The sequence below is a fragment of the Sinohyriopsis cumingii genome, chromosome 3 (assembly GCF_028554795.1).
Source record: "Sinohyriopsis cumingii isolate HCF-2022 chromosome 3, ASM2855479v2, whole genome shotgun sequence".
NCBI classification, from domain to species: domain Eukaryota; kingdom Metazoa; phylum Mollusca; class Bivalvia; order Unionida; family Unionidae; genus Sinohyriopsis; species Sinohyriopsis cumingii.
Genome location: NC_142963.1, coordinates 5,170,177 through 5,196,681, shown reverse-complemented (window position 1 = coordinate 5,196,681; position 26,505 = coordinate 5,170,177). Strand labels below are relative to the sequence as shown.

Sequence of the window (26,505 nt, the reverse complement as noted above, 5' to 3'; positions counted from 1 at the left end):
TATGATACGATACACAAAACGTTCCTCTAATACCTTTGTTAACGAAATTTCAAAACATTTTGAATGGTCTATGGATCCTAACGCCTCATAAGAAGTGTGTGTGTGTGTGTGTGTGTGTGTAATTGTTTTGTTACAAGGCATTTAAAGAAAAGACAAACATAAAATTGCTTGCCCCTAAGATCATGATATAAAAAAGTTAAATACATGTAAATTAGTATTAAATTCGAATAATCATACATCTTCTATACAAGAATTCGAAGGGAACACTTTTTATACAAGATAGGTTCACCTCTGTAATACAACTATAGATTGTCTAGAGCAAATAAAACGTGTATTCGAACGCCATTGATCGGTTTTATCTTTAAGGAAGTTATTTTCCTATGACTCATAATGTTCCCAGAGCAAAAAAATAAATAAATACTTTTCTTGATTGAAAGGGATTGTAAGCACAAAGTCAAGGATGAAACCGACACGCGTTGTCACAGTTATGATTTTTGGTAAGATTTAATGTACATTTCACAATAGCCTATGCTACTGACTACTAAATGTTTGACTCCAAAGATAATAGAAAGCTTTAATCTCTCTCTCTCTCTCTCTCTCTCTCTGGTAAATTGTTAATACATTTAGCCTCCTATATTCCATTGTTTTTCTATTGCTGGTCGCCATTTAAATGAATAATATTCTAATACAAATGACTTTTAAAATTAATATCATTAAATTAAGAATTTCAGATCATTACGCATACAAATCATTATATGTCATTTCAAAATCAGTTTGTAACTATTTCTTTTCTGAACCAATATCATGCTGCAACTGCTTTATTTTCTAAACTAATATTTTACGATGCTTACAATTTGTCTTAACTTGTTCGACATACATAGTGTCTGTGGATAAACTTACAATGAGTTACTGATTTCATTAGTTTTAAATGAATTTTAAGGATATGTTTGAACCAATCGAAATAAACCACTTAACTGATTACACTCTCCGTTATTGTTTGTGACGTTTAGGACACTTACAGAGAGAGAGAGAGAGAGAGAGAGAGAGCTCATCTGATCCGAAAACTATCCCATAAACCAGAGAGTTTTAGATATACATCAGTTTTTATTATAATTTTCTAACTGAAGTAATAATACTAATAATATTAATGATACTACTACTACTACTACTACTACTAATAATAATAATAATAATGCCACCTCATTTAATAATGGCAAATATTTAGCACATGATAGTTTAAAATATAACATCTCAAAAAAGGATAGAAAATTGTATTCAAATAAATTCACACAATTTCAAAGCTCACTTAACAAATAAAGAAATAATAGTTTTCATTTATCCTTTGACTAAATAATACCTTTTTTCTCTCAGTATTTTTAGTTGCTGATTTTTTAAATGGCTGCGATAGACAAAGATTGAACCGATGTTCGAGCAACTATGTTAGCTTATTGACTGGATTTACATCTCAACAATTTGCTACGTTTATTTGCAGGTATCGATGTTTGTATTCCATTCAGTGATTTCTTTATTTGCAGGTATTGATGTTTGTATCCCATTCAGTGATTTCTTTATTGTGCAGGTATCGATGTTTGTATCCCATTCAGTGATTTCTTTATTGTGCAGGTATCGATGTTTGTATCCCATCAGTGATTTCTTTATTGTGCAGGTATCGATGTTTATATCCCATTAGGTGATTTCTTTATTATGAAAAGAGTGTAAGATAGATCATTGCTTATTGCACAGACTCTGATATGTCATCATGCAATAAGACGGTTTATCTGGGTCTATGCAGTTTGATGTCCAAAATCAGTGTAACAAACAACGTAGACAGTGATTGGTGGTCTATATTGCTTGCAGTTGGTCTTGATTTTGAAGCCAGTGTATATATACTACTGTATGGCTTGTGTCAAATTGATTTATATCCCAAATGTTGGTTCGTCATCTATTGTATGACCGATGATGATGTTATGCTTTCACTGTTTGCAACTTGAATCCACTTGTATCCAATTTTTATATTTTCAAACTGATATAGGAAATTTATAACAAACTTTGAAACATTTTGACAACACATTGTCATCGCGATTCACAGACAATCACTTGAGACAGACAAATTAAATTTGAGATGCATGTTGTAAGCACAGATGACCTATTTAGTATGTCAAGTTATTACATTTAATTTTGCAATTATAAAGCTTTTATTTTTTATGTTTGCACTGTCTTAACATGCTTGAGCGTTTGGACAATAACATGTTTGCACCATTTTTGTGGGTTTGGGTTTAAAACCATTTTTAGCACATGATAGCTATAAATAGCGGCTAGTATGTTTAGTGGCGGACGAGCCCGAAAAGACTCCGTGAAGAACCACCGATGCTACTGGCGAACTCAAACCCACGCGGACAACGGTGACAAGTCATTAATCTGAAAAGGCTAACGCCTTGGACCACTAGTCCACAGATGCAATTTTGAGATGCACGTTTTTATTTTTATTTTGTATTGTCTTTATAGAGCTTTAGTCCAATGCTGCGATTTTTAATTTTATTTTTTCATACACATTTGGAACCCTTTAGTCATATACGTTTTTACGAAAACCTTGTTTGGACGATTACGCCAAAAACCTGAAGTAGACAAAGACAAATGGAATTTTGTATGCTTGATTTAATGCATTTTTAAGAACCATATTATATATTATTGTCCTAGAATTATGTCAGTGTTTTAATTCTTCTAAATTATTTAATGCCGCTGGGAATTTGACATTTAGTGAGGCATGTCATTAAATTTGTAACTTCTTTCGTAGTTTTTTAGAATTTGCTATTATATCATATTTTGCCATTACAGGTCTCTTAATAATAATAATAATAATAATAAGATTACGAAGATAATTATAAGCATGATGAAATGTTGCCTAGTGGTTTGCGATAGCCTAGTGGTTAGAGAGTAGTAGTTAAGTGGGATACCCTACGTACAATGGGAATTAGCATTACAGGGACCCCTGGGACACTACGTACAATGGAAATTTAACATGGCGAAAAATCGTGGGACACTCTACGTACAAGGGGAATTTAACATGGCGAAAAATCGTGGGTCACTCTACGTACAAGGGGAATTTAACATGGGGAATAGATCGTGGGACTGTCTAGGGACAATGGGAAATTTAACATTACGGAAACCCCTGGGGGATATAGCCTCAAGGGAATTTAACATATGGAAATTGAACATGGTGGATCTGTATAGCGTCAAGGGGAATTGAACATGGTGGGACTATCTAGGGACAATGATGGTAGAGGGTCAAACACAACAGAGACAGAAACATACATACACTAGTACAAGCGTGGGATTTATATATAAAGCATTACGAAGACCTGAAATCTTGCTGGGGTGTTCAAAAATTTGCATAATTGTAATGATGCTATAAATAGCTATAATCAAGGAAATGCTCAACGACAAAATGGATGTGACTAAAAGTAACGTTAAAATGACGAAATTGTCCCAGAATTTAAAGGAAAATAAACATATCCCCGAAAATTAAGTTACAATGGTTTAGACTAAAATGGATAAAATTAGTAACTACTTACAATATCAACTTCTGTGACGATCGTGGATAAATACCTATGTATCTATAATCAGCTGAAATTCCTATGAAATCCCACTATCTATTTATAGCTCCAACTTGTGGGTTTTTCCTTTGGAAAATCCCACTATCTTTTTATAGCCTCAGCTTGAGTGACGTTCCTGTTTATGAATTCTAGTATATATGTATAGCTACAAAATGTGGAAATCCCCAAGTCGATATTTATAGTCTCAAAATTTCCAGCGTCAGTGACGTCACTGTACTGAACACTAGGGGATAAATGGCAACAGTGTTGCAAGTGGCTGACCTGAATACGCGCTACTGTAGGTAGGTAGGTAGAGTGTATCTGATAGGGATAAAGTGAGTTTTATAGGGACAAACAGAGACCAATACACACACACACACACACACACACACACAACATACGCGCGCAGACTCACACACACACACACACACACACACACAGGGAAGAGGAAAAAACAAGCCCCAAAATTTACTATCCACACTCGGGAGGAAGAAAAATAAAACAACCAAATATACGATCTACACAACGTACGCGAACAAACACACACACACACACACACAACATACGCGCGCAGACTCACATACACACACACACACACACACACACACACACACACACAGAGGGAAGAGGAAAAAACAAACCCCAAATATACTATCCCCACTCGGGAGGAAGAAAAAAAAACAGCCAAATATACGATCTACACAACGTACGCGAACAAACACACACACACACACACACAACATACGCGCGCAGACTCACACACACACACACACACACACAGAGGGAAGAGGAAAAAACAAACCCCAGATATACTATAAACACTCGGGAGGAAGAAAAAAAAACAACCAAATATACGATCTACACAACGTACGCGAACAAACACACACACACACACAACATACGCGCGCAGACTCACACACACACACACACACACAGAGGGAAGAGGAAAAAACAAACCCCAAATATACTATCCACACTCGGGAGGAAGAAAAAAAAACAACCAAATATACGATCTACACAACGTGCGCGAACACACACACACACACACACACACAGGGAAGAGGAAAAAACAAAATCCAAATATGCTATCAACACAGAAGGGAGATAATACAAACCCCAATTAAACTATCCACACAAACGTACGCGAACGCATACAAACCCCAAATAAACTATCCACACAAACGTACGCGAACGCATACAAACCCCAAATATACTATCCACACTCGGGAGGAAGAAGAAAAAACAACCAAATATTCGATCTACACAACGTACGCTAACACACACACACACACACACACACACACAGAAGAGGAAAAAACAAACCCCAAATATACTATCCACACTCGGGAGGAAGAAAAAACAACAACCAAATATACGATCTACACAACGTACGCGAACACACACACACACACACACACAGGGAAGAGGAAAAAACAAAATCCAAATATGCTATCAACACAGAAGGGAGATAATACAAACCCCAAATAAACTATCCACACAAACGTACGCGAACGCATACAAACCCCAAATAAAATATAGACACAAACGTACGCGAACGCATACAAACCCCAAATATACTATCCACACTCGGAAGGAACAAGAAAAAACAACCAAATATACGATCTACACAACGTACGCTAACACACACACACACACACACACACACACACACACACCACAGAGGGAAGAAGAAAACCATTATACACTATCCACACGGAGTGAAGAAATAACCCTTTATATATATATATACTATCAACAGAGAGTGAAGAAAATAACCCATTATATTCTATCAACACAGAGTGAAGAAGAAAAAGTTTTTTGAAAGCACCTAAGCCCTCACCTGCAATGACCAACTCTGCCAAACACCTACACCCCACCCCACCCCCCACTCCCAACACTACAAAACCCATTTAACCCGTTATTTTATGGCATCAGTGTGTGATTTAGGAAACATCAAGACACAAATGATGGATGAATAGACTGACTATTGTTTACGGACTTGCATGCCTAAAGAGCGTGCGTGAAGGAAAACATCCTTCCATTTCAATTCTAACTAAAACATGATCCAGAGGGATAGAGAGGTGAAAGAGCACAATTTCATAAAGTGTGAGTAAAAACAAAACACGCCATCCTTATTATACAATGTCAAGACCAAGAGACACTTACGTTTTCTTTCTGGTCTATTCTCTTTTAGAAGGTAGTATGAAATTTCACATCAGGGCCAACGCATCGGCTCACATTGTCAATTTTTCCATTTCCATGTCTTTACTGGCACAAGTTCTTCATCATCTTCCATTTCTTCTTCTTCTTCTGAATCCCTCTTCTCTGTTTCGTCTTGTTTTTTTTTTCTTCTCTTTTCTCGTAGGGCATTCTGAATTCCAGTGTCCTTTCCCCTGACAACGATATTAGGTATCTTGACTTTTGTCTCTCTTTCTTAGACGAAGCAGGTATTTTGGAGACAAATACCCATTTACCTTTGCAGATATAGCAAACTTAGCACACACTTTCGTATGACTCTCATCAAATCAACGACCAAAAGAGTAAGTTTTGTTGCCACTTTCGCCTGTGAATTATGCTTTCGTATGACTTTTAGCAAATATTTGACCAGCAGGTCGATCTGTGCTGACTCTTCCATCTTCGTGATCGTTTGAGAGCGGAATGAATACTCTGACGCTAAGACACTCTCCTTATATACAGGGACCTGCTGCGTATGAAACCTAGTCAAATGTAATTTTGCAATAAGATGAAACGATTTCATTGAGGAAGTAAAAGGCAATGATGTACCGTATCGCCTCACACAAAACCTGAAGTGTTAGCTTTGATCCGTGTCAGCAATTTCGAAGACATAACTGAGCTTTCATCAATGCTATCCATTTATACCACAAAACCACGAGTCCTGATTCACGCCAAAAGAAATTTCGTTCGGTCCATAAAAAATAGTATCACATCCGAGAAACGCAAAACCGAACTTCCAGAAAACTGAGAACGACGGCTTACACCTACAACGTGAAATGTATGAGTTCAAGTAGTGCGTAAAACTTAGTCAAATTAAATTTTTATAGTCAAGACGAAACGATCTCTTTTCGAAGAAGAAAGCAGACACCAAGCGACAATGGCGATCCGTGTCACACAACACTTTTCAAAATGTATATGATCAGAGGTTTGTTCTAGCGATCTGCACGGTTAAATTAAATGTTGATGTATTTTGCAATAAGACGGACACAATTTCCATGGGATCGCCCATGGAACCATTGTTCGTGCATTAGTTTAATTTTTTAAAATATTTTTTTATATAAATCGCCTATAGGATAGACCCAGTAAAGCATGGCCATTCTCGTCACTGTGTGAATAGCTACTCAAGTCAATTCGAAGTGAACGCGGTAAGAAAATAAGTATAGCCAATGAAATGGCTTACAACGGGTGATGCATTGTTTTGTTCTAGGACTGTGTGGCATAATAATCCCTATGTTCTTGCGTTGTTACCATTACAGTGCAGACAGACTGAAATGTGAACTTACAAGCCCTCTTTGTGTGTGTGTGTTGTACCATTTCTTCTTACCACATCAAAATACTGAGCGTCACAGTATTGGTTCGCGTTTTCAAGCTGACCATTTTTTTTATATCTCACTTAAACATTTTAACATAAACACTCACACTCACATCGGTAGAGTCAGAACAGACGTGTTATAGTACTGAGGGGCATGTTGTCTTTTTTTTTTTGTTTGTTTGTTTGTTTTTTTTCAAACTAATAAATTTGGGGTTTGTATGAAGTAAAGAACCGAAAGTGCAGTGAAACTCAAGGATGATGACCCAATCTGTCTGTTTATTGATGCGTGTATTTACTTAAGAAGAAATATGACCTCTAAAACACAAAGAGATACGGCAAGCATGATTAGAATGAACATAACGATGTTTTCCTTCACGCCCGTGTAATTTAGAGCTTCAATCCTCTTTGAAGACAAACTTGGTCTCCTTTTGTAGGGCTTGAAATAATAAAAAATCTGAAAAAATCTTAAGCACTTTGCTATAGATAATTTCATCAACAGACTAAACAACATAAATACCGTTACAACACTAGAAAGCCTTAAATCTTCTATCAAAAAGAAATGCATAAAAAATTAAAGATTAACGATAACTAACCAATGAAACCGAATATAACAAAGGCAGTGACATGTGAAGAAATGGCTCTCACTTTGGAAAGGTAGGCGAACGTACTCTGTCATGCACCATCAACTTAAAAAAAAATTATAAACAGAGAGAAACCTGAATTCAAAATTCAGTTTTTTTTTTCTTCAAAATTGTTTCGTTTCTTTTTTCTTTTTTTTGGAACAAATCTAAGCACTAATATAGAGTGGAAAAGGGAAAATGCACATACAAGCTTTGATATTTCTTAAAAAAATGAGGGGATATTCCTAACGTTCATAATCACCTATATATGCTTGGACTTGTCTGTGACTTATCCACAAAACAAGATGTACATATTTCTGGTCAAGCTGCAAGTGTGTGCGTGTTTTTGAAAATGGTAAAAATTGGATATACAATTTTCTCGTGACACTTATAAAGTGAAGAGTCTGTGCAAGTGTCAAAAGCCAAAGTCATATAAGTTTTGTATTTTGTACGGCTTGTAAAGATTTCCACTTTAGAAAATGTGAAGTATCACAAGTTATTATCACAAACAGAAGTGGAACATAGGGGCTTGCAAGAAAGAAAATAACCCAGACAGTTGGTGTCATCAAGAGTGCTAGAGACGGTACCCGAACTTGCTTGCCTGCTTACTTGAATTAAAGTGATTTTCGGTCTAATGGAGCATATATCACTGGTTTAATAACGCACCGCGTGATTTTTAATTACTCCTGGGGAAGGAAAGAGAGCCTCATCCCCAGGCTTTTATGTACTCACAGACTACTTTTAAATTTTGCCACTCAGGTGTAGGACTAACTAGTCCTTAACAACCTGACTGAAAGGCTTTAAACATGAGTGGGAATAGTCTCACCACACACTCATTTTTCTGTCCGAGCGTGGTAAAGGGGGAAAAAAGGTGCTCAAAAAGACAGCCATGGGTGTTAAGTACTCAACAGAACGCTAGCCCGTACTTATTTCAAATCAAGTCCCGTTTTTGCTAATAGACAGTAAAAAGTACCAATAATGTGTTAACCACTTGTGCAATTAGTTCAAATCTAACGAGTCTGTTAAATTTCCTACTTCCTAACATATCTATCTAATATTAGTACTTAGTGTAGTGTACATAAAAATAGCCATACTGATCTTATTTAAATTATTATGTCTAAGGGACATATACCAGTTTGGTCACTGTTAGGTTTAAAAAGTTAAGTTTGTTGCGGTGTTCCAATGGGTCAAGTTTGTTTCGAGAATAGTTTAGTCAAGGAGGGATACCAAGCCAAATATGGTTCCCTAGTTAATAAAAAGCAATCTTTTGGAGCCCTAAAAAAGGCTGTTTTTTTCTGTTAGAAGGTAACACGTCTCTCTTTTGCTTTCACGTTCTTTCTCGCACTCCTAGTCTCATGATTCTTGATATCAGGAAATGCGTATCCATGATGGGCGGCAATGTAAGCAGCGGCTTCTACCAGTTGACTGAGGGGGTATCCAGCGTAGGTTTGTTTGTAGAATTGGGAAGAACTCTGACCCTATCCCCATTGAGAAGGTCTTGGTTTAAAGGTGTCTAGAGATTTGTAGGCAACGTATTGTATGACTCTAATAAACTACCCTGCTTTGTTGACGTCATACAATGCTTGATCTAGTCCCATTTCGGTGTACTTCTCAACGAGTGTCAGCGTCCCCCTCCTCCTCCTCAACCGCCTCAATTTCCTCTTCTGGTTCTGATACTAATTCTTTAGTTGAGGTAGATAGTTTCAAGTCCGCTGCTATGGTGTCTGTCGCTGTTATTGTTGTTGTGGTTGTTCTTTCAGCTGAGATTTCCTGCAGTATCGGAGTGAGAAAAAAACGTTGTTGTTGTTGTAGGGTTTAACGCCATTTTTCAGCACGCGATAGGCTATACATGGCGGCCAGTATTAATGGTGGAGGAAGAACCCAGGAAAAACCCGGAAAGAACCACCGACCCACGAGAAGCTACTGGCAAGCTTTCTCACATACCCACATTAGCCGAATCCGAGACTCGAACCCACGCAGACAAAGGTGAGATGACAGTGATCCGTAACGGAGAGCGCTTTAGACCACTCGGCCACTCGGGGCCCCAGAAAAGAACGTAGTGCCTCCGATAATTACATTTGAGTTTGCCATACCGTTTGTCTAACATAATTGGCCCTTTGTTTTGCCACCACTCTTTCCGGGGCAGGTTGTTTGTTAGGTATAGTCGGATGTTGACTAGCTGTTATTTGTGTTCTCGAGGTGGGTGGATTGCTAACTGGCTAGGTCTGCATTTCTTGCTCCCGCTACTGTTGCGTATATTTCTTCCCTCCACACCGAGTTCTGGGCCTAATTCTTTTAATTTCGTTGTAACCGAACTTACATTATCCATATTATCACCAACAAAAAAAAAACAAAAAATACCGCACAAACCTAAAAGAAACACTCACTCACTTTTTTTTACAGAACATTACTATTTTTTAAAATTTTGATAAGCGACGGAAACGAAGGACTTAGAGTCGCACTTTCTAACCAAGATAAAGAAATCATGTGCTGATAGACTCACTTCTGTATTTTTTCTTCTAACTGACTAACATATCATAGGCAATGGAATGTTATTTCTTTTCGAGAGCATGGGGTAGCCCTGAATTTTTTTTTTTTTTTTGAACTTGAAGCTATGGCGGTCGCTTAGGTTATAAGATGGCGACCTTATCCTGTGAGAAAGCCTGTCGTCAGAGGAGGTCGCGAGAATAGGAGATGGCGACCTCCTCTGACGACAGGCTTTCTCACAGGAAAGAGTGGTGGCAAAACAAAGGGCCAATTATGTTAGACAAACGGTATGGCAAACTCAAATGTAATTATCGGAGGCACTACGTTCTTTTCTGGGGCCCCGAGTGGCCGAATGGTCTAAAGCGCTCTCCGTTACGGATCACTGTCACCTTTGTCTGCGTGGGTTCGAGTCTCGGATTCGGCTAATGTGGGTATGTGAGAAAGCTTGCCAGTAGCTTCTCGTGGGTCGGTGGTTCTTTCCGGGTTTTTCCCGGGTTCTTCCTCCACCATTAATACTGGCCGCCATGTATAGCCTATCGCGTGCTGAAAAATGGCGTTAAACACTACAACAACAACAACGTTTTTTTCTCACTCCGATACTGCAGGAAATCTCAGCTGAAAGAACAACCACAACAACAATAACAGCGACAGACACCATAGCAGCGGACTTGAAACTATCTACCTCAACTAAAGAATTAGTATCAGAACCAGAAGAGGAAATTGAGGCGGTTGAGGAGGAGGAGGGGGACGCTGACACTCGTTGAGAAGTACACCGAAATGGGACTAGATCAAGCATTGTATGACGTCAACAAAGCAGGGTAGTTTATTAGAGTCATACAATACGTTGCCTACAAATCTCTAGACACCTTTAAACCAAGACCTTCTCAATGGGGATTAGGGTCAGAGTTCTTCCCAATTCTACAAACAAACCTACGCTGGATACCCCCTCAGTCAACTGGTAGAAGCCGCTGCTTACATTGCCGCCCATCATGGATACGCATTTCCTGATATCAAGAATCATGAGACTAGGAGTGCGAGAAAGAACGTGAAAGCAAAAGAGAGACGTGTTACCTTCTAACAGAAAAAAACAGCCTTTTTTAGGGCTCCAAAAGATTGCTTTTTATTAACTAGGGAACCATATTTGGCTTGGTATCCCTCCTTGACTAAACTATTCTCGAAACAAACTTGACCCATTGGAACACCGCAACAAACTTAACTTTTTAAACCTAACAGTGACCAAACTGGTATATGTCCCTTAGACATAATAATTTAAATAAGATCAGTATGGCTATTTTTATGTACACTACACTAAGTACTAATATTAGATAGATATGTTAGGAAGTAGGAAATTTAACAGACTCGTTAGATTTGAACTAATTGCACAAGTGGTTAACACATTATTGGTACTTTTTACTGTCTATTAGCAAAAACGGGACTTGATTTGAAATAAGTACGGGCTAGCGTTCTGTTGAGTACTTAACACCCATGGCTGTCTTTTTGAGCACCTTTTTTCCCCCTTTACCACGCTCGGACAGAAAAATGAGTGTGTGGTGAGACTATTCCCACTCATGTTTAAAGCCTTTCAGTCAGGTTGTTAAGGACTAGTTAGTCCTACACCTGAGTGGCTAAATTTAAAAGTAGTCTGTGAGTACATAAAAGCCTGGGGATGAGGCTCTCTTTCCTTCCCCAGGAGTAATTAAAAATCACGCGGTGCGTTATTAAACCAGTGATATATGCTCCATTAGAGCGAAAATCACTTTAATTCAAGTAAGCAGGCAAGCAAGTTCGGGTACCGTCTCTAGCACTCTTGATGACACCAACTGTCTGGGTTATTTTCTTTCTTGCAAGCCCCTATGTTCCACTTCTGTTTGTGATAATAACTTGTGATACTTCACATTTTCTAAAGTGGAAATCTTTACAAGCCGTACAAAATACAAAACTTATATGACTTTGGCTTTTGACACTTGCACAGACTCTTCACTTTATAAGTGTCACGAGAAAATTGTATATCCAATTTTTACCATTTTCAAAAACACGCACACACTTGCAGCTTGACCAGAAATATGTACATCTTGTTTTGTGGATAAGTCACAGACAAGTCCAAGCATATATAGGTGATTATGAACGTTAGGAATATCCCCTCATTTTTTTAAGAAATATCAAAGCTTGTATGTGCATTTTCCCTTTTCCACTCTATATTAGTGCTTAGATTTGTTCCAAAAAAAAAGAAAAAAGAAACGAAACAATTTTGAAGAAAAAAAAAACTGAATTTTGAATTCAGGTTTCTCTCTGTTTATAATTTTTTTTTAAGTTGATGGTGCATGACAGAGTACGTTCGCCTACCTTTCCAAAGTGAGAGCCATTTCTTCACATGTCACTGCCTTTGTTATATTCGGTTTCATTGGTTAGTTATCGTTAATCTTTAATTTTTTATGCATTTCTTTTTGATAGAAGATTTAAGGCTTTCTAGTGTTGTAACGGTATTTATGTTGTTTAGTCTGTTGATGAAATTATCTATAGCAAAGTGCTTAAGATTTTTTCAGATTTTTTATTATTTCAAGCCCTACAAAAGGAGACCAAGTTTGTCTTCAAAGAGGATTGAAGCTCTAAATTACACGGGCGTGAAGGAAAACATCGTTATGTTCATTCTAATCATGCTTGCCGTATCTCTTTGTGTTTTAGAGGTCATATTTCTTTTTAAGTAAATACACGCATCAATAAACAGACAGATTGGGTCATCATCCTTGAGTTTCACTGCACTTTCGGTTCTTTACTTCATACAAACCCCAAATTTATTAGTTTGAAAAAAAAAAAAAAAACAAACAAAAAAAAAAAAGACAACATGCCCCTCAGTACTATAACACGTCTGTTCTGACTCTACCGATGTGAGTGTGAGTGTTTATGTTAAAATGTTTAAGTGAGATATAAAAAAATGGTCAGCTTGAAAACGCGAACCAATACTGTGACGCTCAGTGTTTTGATGTGGTAAGAAGAAATGGTACAACACACACACACAAAGAGGGCTTGTAAGTTCACATTTCAGTCTGTCTGCACTGTAATGGTAACAACGCAAGAACATAGGGATTATTATGCCACACAGTCCTAGAACAAAACAATGCATCACCCGTTGTAAGCCATTTCATTGGCTATACTTATTTTCTTACCGCGTTCACTTCGAATTGACTTGAGTAGCTATTCACACAGTGACGAGAATGGCCATGCTTTACTGGGTCTATCCTATAGGCGATTTATATAAAAAAATATTTTAAAAAATTAAACTAATGCACGAACAATGGTTCCATGGGCGATCTCATGGAAATTGTGTCCGTCTTATTGCAAAATACATCAACATTTAATTTAACCGTGCAGATCGCTAGAACAAACCTCTGATCATATACATTTTGAAAAGTGTTGTGTGACACGGATCGCCATTGTCGCTTGGTGTCTGCTTTCTTCTTCGAAAAGAGATCGTTTCGTCTTGACTATAAAAATTTAATTTGACTAAGTTTTACGCACTACTTGAACTCATACATTTCACGTTGTAGGTGTAAGCCGTCGTTCTCAGTTTTCTGGAAGTTCGGTTTTGCGTTTCTCGGATGTGATACTATTTTTTATGGACCGAACGAAATTTCTTTTGGCGTGAATCAGGACTCGTGGTTTTGTGGTATAAATGGAGAGCATTGATGAAAGCTCAGTTATGTCTTCGAAATTGCTGACACGGATCTAAGCTAACACTTCAGGTTTTGTGTGAGGCGATACGGTACATCATTGCCTTTTACTTCCTCAATGAAATCGTTTCATCTTATTGCAAAATTACATTTGACTAGGTTTGATACGCAGCAGGTCCCTGTATATAAGGAGAGTGTCTCAGCGTCAGAGTATTCATTCCGCTCTCAAACGATCACGATGATGGAAGAGTCAGCACAGATCGACCTGCTGGTCAAATATTTGCTAAAATTCATACGAAAGCATAATTCACAGGCGAAAGTGGCAACAAAACTTACTCTTTTGGTCGTTGATTTGATGAGAGTCATACGAAAGTGTGTGCTAAGTTTGCTATATCTGCAAAGGCAAATGGGTATTTGTCTCCAAAATACCTGCTTGGTCTAAGAAAGAGAGACAAAAGTCAAGATACCTAATATCGTTGTCAGGGGAAAGGACACTGGAATTCAGAATGCCCTACGAGATAAGAGAAAAAAAAAAAAAAACAAGACGAAACAGAGAAGAGGGATTCAGAAGAAGAAGAAGAAATGGAAGATGATGAAGAACTTGTGCCAGTAAAGACATGGAAATGGAAAAATTGACAATGTGAGCCGATGCGTTGGCCCTGATGTGAAATTTCATACTACCTTCTAAAAGAGAATAGACCAGAAAGAAAACGTAAGTGTCTCTTGGTCTTGACATTGTATAATAAGGATGGCGTGTTTTGTTTTTACTCACACTTTATGAAATTGTGCTCTTTCACCTCTCTATCCCTCTGGATCATGTTTTAGTTAGAATTGAAATGGAAGGATGTTTTCCTTCACGCACGCTCTTTAGGCATGCAAGTCCGTAAACAATAGTCAGTCTATTCATCCATCATTTGTGTCTTGATGTTTCCTAAATCACACACTGATGCCATAAAATAACGGGTTAAATGGGTTTTGTAGTGTTGGGAGTGGGGGGTGGGGTGGGGTGTAGGTGTTTGGCAGAGTTGGTCATTGCAGGTGAGGGCTTAGGTGCTTTCAAAAAACTTTTTCTTCTTCACTCTGTGTTGATAGAATATAATGGGTTATTTTCTTCACTCTCTGTTGATAGTATATATATATAAAGGGTTATTTCTTCACTCCGTGTGGATAGTGTATAATGGTTTTCTTCTTCCCTCTGTGGTGTGTGTGTGTGTGTGTGTGTGTGTGTGTGTGTGTGTGTGTGTGTTAGCGTACGTTGTGTAGATCGTATATTTGGTTGTTTTTTCTTCTTCCTCCCGAGTGTGGATAGTATATTTGGGGTTTGTATGCGTTCGCGTACGTTTGTGTGGATAGTTTATTTGGGGTTTGTATGCGTTCGCGTACGTTTGTGTGGATAGTTTATTTGGGGTTTGTATTATCTCCCTTCTGTGTTGATAGTATATTTGGATTTTGTTTTTTCCTCTTCCCTGTGTGTGTGTGTGTGTGTGTTCGCGTACGTTGTGTAGATCGTATATTTGGTTGTTTTTTTTTCTTCCTCCCGAGTGTGGATAGTATATTTGGGGTTTGTTTTTTCCTCTTCTGTGTGTGTGTGTGTGTGTGTGTGTGTGTGTGTGTGTGTGTTAGCGTACGTTGTGTAGATCGAATATTTGGTTGTTTTTTCTTCTTCCTCCCGAGTGTGGATAGTATATTTGGGGTTTGTATGCGTTCGCGTACGTTTGTGTGGATAGTTTATTTAGGGTTTGTATGCGTTCGCGTACGTTTGTGTGGATAGTTTATTTGGGGTTTGTATTATCTCCCTTCTGTGTTGATAGTATATTTGGATTTTGTTTTTTCCTCTTCCCTGTGTGTGTGTGTGTGTGTGTGTGTGTGTGTGTGTTCGCGTACGTTGTGTAGATCGTATATTTGGTTGTTTTTCTTTCTTCCTCCCGAGTGTGGATAGCATATTTGGGGTTTGTTTTTTCCTCTTCCCTCTGTGTGTGTGTGTGTGTGTGAGTCTGCGCGCGTATGTTGTGTGTGTGTGTGTGTTTGTTCGCGTACGTTGTGTAGATCGTATATTTGGTTGTTTTTTTTTCTTCCTCCCGAGTGTGGATAGTATATTTGGGGTTTGTTTTTTCCTCTTCCCTCTGTGTGTGTGTGTGTGTGTGTGTGAGTCTGCGCGCGTATGTTGTGTGTGTGTGTGTGTGTGTGTGTGTGTGTGTGTGTGTGTTTGTTCGCGTACGTTGTGTAGATCGTATATTTGGTTGTTTTTTTTTCTTCCTCCCGAGTGTGGATAGTATATTTGGGGTTTGTTTTTTCCTCTTCCCTCTGTGTGTGTGTGTGTGTGTGTGTGTGTGTGTATGTGAGTCTGCGCGCGTATGTTGTGTGTGTGTGTGTGTGTGTTTGTTCGCGTGCGTTGTGTGGATCGTATATTTGGTTGTTTTATTTTTCTTACTCCCGAGTGTGGATAGTAAATTTTGGGGCTTGTTTTTTCCTCTTCCCTCTGTGTGTGTGTGTGTGTGTGTGTGAGTCTGCGCGCGTATGTTGTGTGTGTGTGTGTGTGTGTGTGTGTGTGTGTGTGTGTGTATTGGTCTCTGTTTGTCCCTATAAAACTCACTTTATCCCTATCAGATACACTCTACCTACCTACCTACAGTAGCGCGTATTCAGGTCAGCCACTTGCAACACTGTTGCCATTTATCCCCTAGTGTTCAGTACAGTGACGTCACTGACGCTGGAAATTTTGAGACTATAAATATCGACTTGGGGATTTCCACATTTTGTAGCTATACATATATACTAGAATTCATAAACAGGAACGTCACTCAAGCTGAGGCTATAAAAAGATAGTGGGATTTTCCAAAGGAAAAACCCACAAGTTGGAGCTATAAATAGATAGTGGGATTTCATAGGAATTTCAGCTGATTATAGATACATAGGTATTTATCCACGATCGTCACAGAAGTTGATATTGTAAGTAGTTACTAATTTTATCCATTTTAGTCTAAACCATTGTAACTTAATTTTCGGGGATATGTTTATTTTCCTTTAAATTCTGGGACAATTTCGTCATTTTAACGTTACTTTTAGTCACATCCATTTTGTCGTTGAGCATTTCCTTGATTATAGCTATTTATAGCATCATTACAATTATGCAAATTTTTGAACACCCCAGCAAGATTTCAGGTCTTCGTAATGCTTTATATATAAATCCCACGCTTGTACTAGTGTATGTATGTTTCTGTCTCTGTTGTGTTTGACCCTCTACCATCATTGTCCCTAGATAGTCCCACCATGTTCAATTCCCCTTGACGCTATACAGATCCACCATGTTCAATTTCCATATGTTAAATTCCCTTGAGGCTATATCCCCCAGGGGTTTCCGTAATGTTAAATTTCCCATTGTCCCTAGACAGTCCCACGATCTATTCCCCATGTTAAATTCCCCTTGTACGTAGAGTGACCCACGATTTTTCGCCATGTTAAATTCCCCTTGTACGTAGAGTGTCCCACGATTTTTCGCCATGTTAAATTTCCATTGTACGTAGAGTGTCCCAGGGGTCCCTGTAATGCTAATTCCCATTGTACGTAGGGTATCCCACTTAACTACTGAGAGTCCATCTCGAATGCTGGAGGTCGCGGGTTAAAACCCCAGCCGAGTCAAATAAAGGGTTGTAACAATGGTACTAACAGCTACCTCGCTAGGCGCTCAGCATTATGAGGTTAGTGTTAGGAATGGTCTACCTGGTGTCAGGATAGTGTGACTTGTTGGGCATGATGCTACATGTCTGTGGCATGATGTCCCATTGCTAGACATCACTATAAACTGTCACACTGCAGACGTCGTAGGGATATGACAGATTTTTTATAAAGCTACGTTAAAAATCGAAACCACACGCAAACACACTGTTCTTTTTGACCGATTGAAATCTCTCTTTCTCTTTCTAATTTAAAGAGATGACGTAACAACTGAGCTCAGATGTATTTTTCAAGAGGCAGCTAAGTGTAGCAACACCAACCACCATCTTGTATCCCTAGGATATTCATTTCCGACAGACCTCGAAAACGCGTGTGGTAAACATAGTAAGTATCATTTCATGAAGTAAGTAACGTTTTATGTTGGAGGCGAGTTCAGTTGAGGGGGTTTGGGATGGATTAGGAACTGTATTTGTGACGGTGGGGTGACCTAGGGTGGCTCCGATTCGTTCAAATAATAAGTTATATACTTGTAGATTTTCTGGTGACAGCATGCAACTTGAAATCACTTCTCACCATATTTATTGTTGAAACTATTTTGTTATGCATTGAATGGATTTTCTCATTATTTTACGTTGATTTATTTAACTACACAACGAGTTTCAGCTCAAGCCATTGTGAACTTTCTCCATTTTGCTAACAGGTTTTATCTATCTATCGATTTGTTGTAATTTTGTTGTCAAACTCCTTGTCAATGTTTGTACTGTTAAGCTGTATACCAAACTGAAATCGCTTGATGTTACAAGAATTATAATGTTATATCATTACTGTTGTTTATAATGGGGATTGAAATTATTTGTATGAAGGGTGGTATGAAGGGTGGTATGAAGTGTGACATGAAGGGTGGTATGAAGGGTGTTATGAAGTGTGACATGAAGGGTGGTATGAAGGGTGGTATGAAGGGTGGCATGAAGGGTGGTATGAAGAGTGGCATGAAGGGTGGTATGAAGGGTGGCATGAAGGGTGGCATGAAGGGTAGTATGAAGTGTGGTATTATGATGTGTGGTATGTAGTGGCGTATGAAGTGCTGTACGAATGGAGAAATCAAGGGGGATATGAAAGGTGGCATGAAGGGTGGTATGAAGGGAGGCATGAAGGTGGTATGCAGGGTGGCATGAGGGTTGGCATGAAGGGTAGTATGAAGTGTGGTATGGTGAAGTGTGGTATGAAGTGGCGTATGAAATGCCATATGAAGGGGGAAATGAAGGGCAATATGAAAGGTGGCATGAAGGGTGGTATGAAGGGGGCATGACTGGTGGCATGGATGGTGGTATGAAGGGTGGTATGATGTGTGGTATGATGGGTGTTATGAAGTGTGGTATCAAGTACGGTTCTATGAAGTGTGATATGACGGGTGGTATGAAAGGCGGCAGGAAGTGGGTATGAAGGGATGCATGAAGGGTGGTACGAGGTGTGGTATGAAGGGCGGTATGAAGTGTGGTATTATGAAGTGTGGTATTAAGGGTGATATTAAAGGTAGCATGAAGGATAATATGATGTTTAACTGAGTTTCTCCGATCTAACAGAGGCCTTACAGATTTCAAACAAATCTCGTTCAAATAAATCAGATGTTGTCAAACTGTTTTAACTTTTCTAATTATACTGAATAGTGTAAAAGACAATTCTAGAAATATCTTTCTCTCCTTTCAATACAATTTCAAGTACTTAAGATAAGAATACCAGATCTTTGGCGTCCCTCAACCTGTCCCCAAGACATAACGTGGTTGTTCCACTGGGTTTACACAATATTGGTTTAAAATTATTGTTTCCGGAACAGGCATTCTTATTCTAATCTTGTCTTTATACTGTTGAAAATTGTTTCCTTATATCCTTTTCACAACAATCTTACAGATTAAGCACGCTATACCTTTCGTTTTACTCCCTTAAAGTTGTAATATATTTTTCACAATCAAACCAGAAAAAAACCAGTTCCAATTGTTCTTATTAATTATTTGAGAATACAAATATTTAAAACATTTTGCATATAAAAATGTAGAAATACAATTCAAGTACATGCACTTCCTAATCTTATATCGTCATATTTCAGATGCAGCTGAGCAAACATTGCCGACAGCAATGATCATCGTAGGGCTTTTGACGACCATTCTGGTCCGAACGTTTCCATTTTGAGATGGGCAAATACGTCAAGGAAAGTCTACAGGCAGCCATTAAATGTTTATCTTCTCTGTTGACTTATCAGAGTTGTATGCTATCGCACACATACATTTGCACTTACATTTTACATTTATGCCCACAGTCAGTCCACTTCGCTATACATCGGCCCTTGGCATGTGTATTTAGACGAGACAGTGAAGGTATGTAGACACCAGTGAATTCCGTGTAATACCTGAAAGGTCAAGCAATGGGGTCTCTCAAGGGTCATTCAATTTCGTTTGCTACTGATAGTAACCCATTCATCCGCTAATGGTAATAGTTTACAATACTGCTTCGGATAGCTTGATATGCCATGCTTAGATGTGGGACAGAGTGGGGCAACAACCTTTGACAAGAGAAGAGTATCAACAGGTTGACAACGATAATACAGTCCATGGATTTAAAAAAAAACACGAAAGAGTTAACGTGAATAAGGATAAGAGAAGTAGGCTGGTACTCTAGACGGTTCCTTAACTTCAAGTATACAGGTTATCAGCATGCTAATATGATATTGGATTGTGCTTAGTCCAATGTGTAATTTTCCTATATTACATAGAAATAGCTGTTACATGTGTAGAGAATGGCTATCGTGAATCCCTAATTTGATATCGATTGATCGCAATTTTGAGCCCCTGATGTGCCCAAATGTTGTCACCTCGCACACAGAATTGTTTCTTAACAGTCAAACTCGATAAACCAATGTTATTCTTTATAATTTGTCAGTATTACACTGGAACTTGAGAACTCAAAAGTAACTCTGCATTATTGTCTGTGTTTAATAGAAAGCTGGAGCCACAAATAACACGCGGATCCGGTAGCGAACTAACCGAGGGTGGGGGATGGGGCAGACGGGTAGTTCGCCCGGAGTGCCATAGATCTTGGGGCGCCAAAACAGCCCATAAAAATGAAATTGCAAGAAAATTGTTGGCTGGGCCATCATGGTTGCCACGGGTGTAAATTAACTTTAGTACGCCACCTTGCAGATCGTATCACCTGTAAATCGACATAAGGGGCATTGGTCGATATGTGACTCTTTAATTTCGAGAGATGAAAGCTACTTGTTACATTGCATGACATAATTTTGTCTGTCACATGTACTCTAGGGCCCTTGCTAACTTATTTCTATACTCAAATAATTCTTTAATTTTCGAAAAGTAATAAAACAGTGGAATTGAGTTTAGATCTTTTTTAAGGTTGACTGTGATTTTACGAGTACGAGTACTGATAAAACCCAAAGTCATGTGACCCAGGATGCGCGAATATTCATGGACCATCTAAGCTACACGAGTAATGGCTCAATATTTATCAATCCATGATTTTAACATACAAGCTAAATTATTGTAGAACTCCATCTTAACATAAAATGCAAACACGAGGAGCTAAGAGTTAAATTGTAGGTACTCTTTTTTTGTGTGGATTTTTCGAATATTCTTCACTCTCATCTGATTTTATAACCTTTAAAAAAAAGCATTTATGATATTTCTTTCAGTAGATTTTTTAAAAAGAAAAACATGTTATGTTTAATATTTAAATATTTCTTTTCATTAATGAAATATTGCCATATAACTGTAATATACTTTAATATCTAACCCTGGTATTGACTAGTGTATCATCAGTCGCAACATTCTCGTCTCTTTCTGATGGAGTCGAATAACTTCGAATCTCTGAATGGAAAATGTTAAATTGTTTGCTAACTGTGTTATCGCTTCTTTCTTACAATTTCTTTCGTTGTCTGCCTTCTCTTTAAAACACTCTTGAAAAAATGAGGTAAAATTACAAGTACGCCTTTCTGTATAAAACTGATTGATTTCAGCACATGATGGCCTTGGTGTTCCGATATAAGATACAGCACTGTCTCAGAAGCAGTTTGAGTAGATCATTCGGACTAAAAATATACCTTGGATGTTTATCGGCCCTGTAATTTACAGAAAGATTGTACATTGTTTTCTTATATTCGAAATGCGACTGCCACCACAAGTCGATTTCGGACCTTTTCTTACTGAAACACATCCTTTCGCTTTTTTCGTCATTGATTCATAAGGTTCGCACAAAGTAACGAAACATATCGAAATAATAAGCCATGAGCTAGTAAGATTAGCAATTTTATGTTTAACTTTTCATAATTTTAAGCCAAAATGAACGATAAACGAATTGAAATGGCAACTGAAATTCTCCATAAGAGGCAATATGTACGTAAAATCACTTGTCGAAACAAGATCAAAAGTAAAAAATAGTCACCTAGTTTTATATATCAAATAGTGACGTGGGGCTAAACATACAATGACAGAGTAAAACTGAAAATAATTGTTAACTATACATGTTCCATATCAATAAAATGTATTGAAACATGTTGGAACTTTTTATATATTTGACACTCCAATACCAAACAAAGCTAAAACAAAATCATAACGAGATTCTTTTAAAAGAAATGACAATGAAAATATTTTTTATGGGCTAACAGCAGCAGCAGAAGTGGGTCCACAACCCACCCACCCCCCCAAAAAAGGCGTCCAATTTTGGGATTAACACCCCACCCCCACCCACTACACACACACACATACAAATGAGCCCCGTTTTCGTAATCTAACATGAAAAAGCTATTTTCAGCCAAGCAACAAAGACTCATTAATCATCTACAGGCGAATCCGAGGCTTGTAAGACTGTTGATTTTACATGTGGTAATGCTGATTTATTAATCTAAGTGAAAGGAAATGACTGCGACCAGGTTGATGGATGTTGAGAATCTGTTAACTATCTTGGGTAATTGTTATTTGTTTGTTTTTATCCATTGTGTGGGTCAATGCAGTTTGATGTCAAAAATCAGTGTAACAAACAACGTAGACAGTGATTGGCGGTCTATATTGCTTGCAGTTGGTCTTGATTTTGAAACCAGTGTATATATACTACTGTATGGCTTGTGTCAAATTGAGTCCCCCACTATAATAATGTTGTTTAAAACGCCGACAAAATGTCTTTGTGTGCTCCTGGGATCTAATGTGAGATAAGTTTCCACAGGTTGATTGAAATGTTGACCATACTCTTTAGCCACTCGGTCACTGTCTCTGTTAAGAATATACGGCTAAAATAATTGACATTCTCTTTAACCACTCGGTCACTGTCTCTGTTAAGAATATACGGCTAAAATAATTGACATACTCTTTAACCACTCGGTCACTGTCTCTGTTAAGAATATACGGCTAAAATAATTGACATGAACTATACCAGGACATTCGCACTTATGAACATACAGATCGAGAATTAGAGGAAACACATTTAACAGAGATTGTATTAAGCATCTGAGTATTTTAAATCACTCCTGCTCTATTAACGTAAATGTAAGAATTTTGCCGAGCATGGGAAACCCCGTGTGTATTATTAGCAATCTATTAGTCAAAGGTATTTTTGACTGGCTTTACACGTCATCGGAGCAATATCTGAATTGTGAGTAGAATTGAAATTCTGGAAATTTGTTGTAATAGAAAAATTGCGTTACCGGAAATATTTTATGTTCGCTGACTTAGTGAGATGCAGCTAAATAGTTGTTGTAAGAATAATAATGAGTGATTCTGTGCTAGCCATGGAATCTTTCAAGACCACAATCTTGTAATCTGTGGCATTACACAAATATGTTTTTAAAAAAATAAAAGAATCACTAAACCGAGTCTTGTATTAATGCTGATTACTGATCAAATATAAATAAATTTTATTTTCTGAATGAATTTGTTTAATGTAGCTGAATTATTAAAACTAAACTAGTCCTGGACTTATGTCAAAATATTTTCCACTGGCTGGCAGTAAATTTTCAAGACTATTGTCTTGTTTGCTAGAGTTTACTTGATCAATCACGAGACACAAGACTATCGTTAATACAACCAGTGAAGCACTCGTAAATAATAAAAACATCGGTGTGAGAAATGCATTTTATTTTTTCCAGGAATTCCAACTCCGCTCACACAGTGTCCTCTATTATTGACGTTTCCAATAGGTTTTCCAGTCGGCAATTTCGTATACTACCGACTATGTCGGCTTCATAGTTAACGAAGACAGGATGTGTCTTGAATTCATTAAGATTAACATATTCGTTAACTTGTTCCATTATATTTTTTACATTCCCTAATATTATTTTTGATGTACCTGTCGATGTAGTCTCATGTGTCCTTTTTAAATTATCATCAGCATTCATTATTTCTTTTCAGCGCGCTATATGTTCGTCCCCCACAAGCGATACATAATTGTGTTTTCCCTTTCATCCCCACCCCACATATTAGACACGGTTTTGGGCCGGTACTGACAAATCTGATATTTTTCATATGAACAGTACAATAGTCTCCACGACAGTTTTTTTTTCCACAAGGGGTTACTGATCCGATCTTTAGGCACCTGCAAGTATTGTTTGCAGTTTGCATAATTATAGTAGGTTGTTTGTTACTAATTACAGTAAAGTTATTTAATATTAAAGAAAGTATATCATATATCACAGAAATGACTAACTTTACTGTTGAAAAGCAACTGCGAGAACAGTAGTTTAGTCTACCCGGGATAAAACCACTTTTTCCAGGGTCGAAAACTGCACAGAATAATTTACGAAATCAGAATAACTAATTATTAATGTCGAGTGATGTCGAAAGATTAACGGCGATCGAGCCAGAAAAGAGCAGAGATAAGTCTTTATAACGAGAACGAAAAAAGAGTATCGGCGATTGAATTTCAACACACCACTAGATTTTACTTTGACACAGTACAAGATGACGAAAAACAACCACCACTTGAGTTACAGTTACACAAATGTATCAAAATGGCCAAAAATGAGTTTGCTCAAGATGGCTCTCTTCATGTCTGGTCAACGTTTATGATAGATATTTTCGTTGATTCCACCATGAACGACAAAACGAGCAGCGACTATGTTAATAATGTTGTGAATGACAGCAAGTACATATTTAGAATAAAATTTATTGTCTAATATGTTAGCCAAGATGGTAAAATTTATTCGTGATAAAGTTGACCATGTCAAGGAATCACGACGAAATAACATTGTCGTCAGCGTGGACAAAAACACCAGGCCAGACACCTTTACAGGAATAGACAAATCATGCTACAATAATGCGTATCAGGAGTCCGCAGTATGCACTATACCGTTTAAACGATCTTGATATTAACGCTCTTGCCCCAAAGCGTGGTTCCAGCATCAATGCCGTGGTTACTGACAGAGTAAATTGTGTGACTCAGCGTGTCATTATCTCGAGACGTGGAAACGGACTTACAGAATTGAGAATAAAAAATAGCACAGTACAAATCTCTCCTACCACCGGAGCTAAAATAAATGGCGTAGTAGTGTTGGAAAAAACACCGAAGTTTCCGATCGTCGTAAAAAGCAATAACAAACGAGATTTTGTATCATTCAGGCAAACACTGTAGTAAGGGCGTCCAATAGTGATTATAGGCCATAACAGTCACGCCTGGACTGAATAAGTAACACAGCTTTAGCGGGAAAGAAATATACGATTTTATGACGGCAATCTCTCGAAGGTACGATGAAACAGATTGTGGAAAATATAATGGCGGCAATGATGAATTAATAGTTAAATGTTTTACCACTTTGTCTGTTGTGGCTGATATAGCACAACAGCGAAATTCATGGTGTCCAACACCATAAAAAGTTCTCGACATCATATCACGATCTTGTGTCGAGTTTGGACATAGTGATCTCTGGAACACAAAATACAATTCAGCCGATATGATTTCAGTTGACAATGTGGCATTTTATCCGGCTAGTTATCTTGGAAACGGCGAATTTCGAATGTATGTTGAACTATTCAGTCTTCCAACTGACAAAGCTACACAAGATGTGATAAACGGTCAATTTCCTGGCAACGACCTCATTGGATTTGCTGAGATGAATCATCTGAGTTTTCAGATTGTATTCATTTTGTGATACCCATCTGGTTTGGTCGTCATTGCAATAAACCGGACACCAGTATTAATCCACATAGTGGTATTATGACGTCGATGACTATAACATCGGCAATAGTTTCATGCAACGCACAAAAATCTGTCTGGTTACAAATGATGACAAAAATATAAGCAGAAACATTATCGGTAAGATAACTTTCTATGCGCCATCTACTAATAAACTTAGATGCACAATATTTATCATGGACCCAGCAGAACTTGATTTTCTGATCGCAGATACAACTTCGAGAGGAGTATTGATGTATCCGCAATGTGCAATCAAAACAGACGGTGTACATATTAGCACGATAGTCAGCTACTAAGGTGGTGACCCACCGCAGTTTAATCATTAAAGATCTTTGACATATTAGTCAATAAACCTGTTATTGATGAGTAACCGGTTTCAAGCGAATGCTGCTAGAGTCGCCACGGATTCTTTTTATATACGTCGATCGAAAATGGATCGTACAAAGCCATGTATTTACTTTGTCAAAGACGCTAGCAGCTGAGTCACGGACACCAAAGCGGCTGTTTTTTTAGGCCATTGGAGAATAAAGCGTGAAAAATACGGAATTATTCTGAAACAGCTGATGTCAAACCAGTGGGCGATTAATACCAAAACGATACATAATCATAACTATCATCATCTCCGTCACTGAATGATCCAATCACGAGACATAGCACGGTCTATCTTAATGGTCCTGGTGGTTTTCGTAAAACAACAAATGCGATAGAATTATTTACAATCTCGGACA

At 37.9% G+C, this 26,505-nt stretch overlaps 1 protein-coding gene across 1 annotated transcript; it reads left to right on the top strand.

Annotated features, from left to right (window-relative positions):
- Window positions 1-207: 207 nt before the first annotated feature.
- On the top strand, window positions 208-22,151 carry LOC149802406 (uncharacterized). Its single transcript, XM_089951278.1, has 4 exons — window positions 208-497; window positions 1,372-1,492; window positions 17,847-17,974; window positions 19,695-22,151. Exons 1-4 carry the CDS (start codon window positions 461-463, stop codon window positions 19,775-19,777), a joined length of 369 nt encoding a protein of 122 aa, XP_089807404.1. The 5' UTR covers window positions 208-460; the 3' UTR covers window positions 19,778-22,151.
- Window positions 22,152-26,505: the final 4,354 nt, after the last annotated feature.

Bases quoted from the DNA above. Each gene is read 5' to 3' on its own strand.
- LOC149802406 (XM_089951278.1), top strand. From the start codon at position 461: ATGAAACCGACACGCGTTGTCACAGTTATGATTTTTG. The intron at 498-1,371 runs GTAAGATTTAAT...TTTTTCTCTCAG, and splicing joins TGTCACAGTTATGATTTTTG to TATTTTTAGTTGCTGATTTT. The intron at 17,975-19,694 runs GTAAGTATCATT...GTCATATTTCAG, and splicing joins AAACGCGTGTGGTAAACATA to ATGCAGCTGAGCAAACATTG.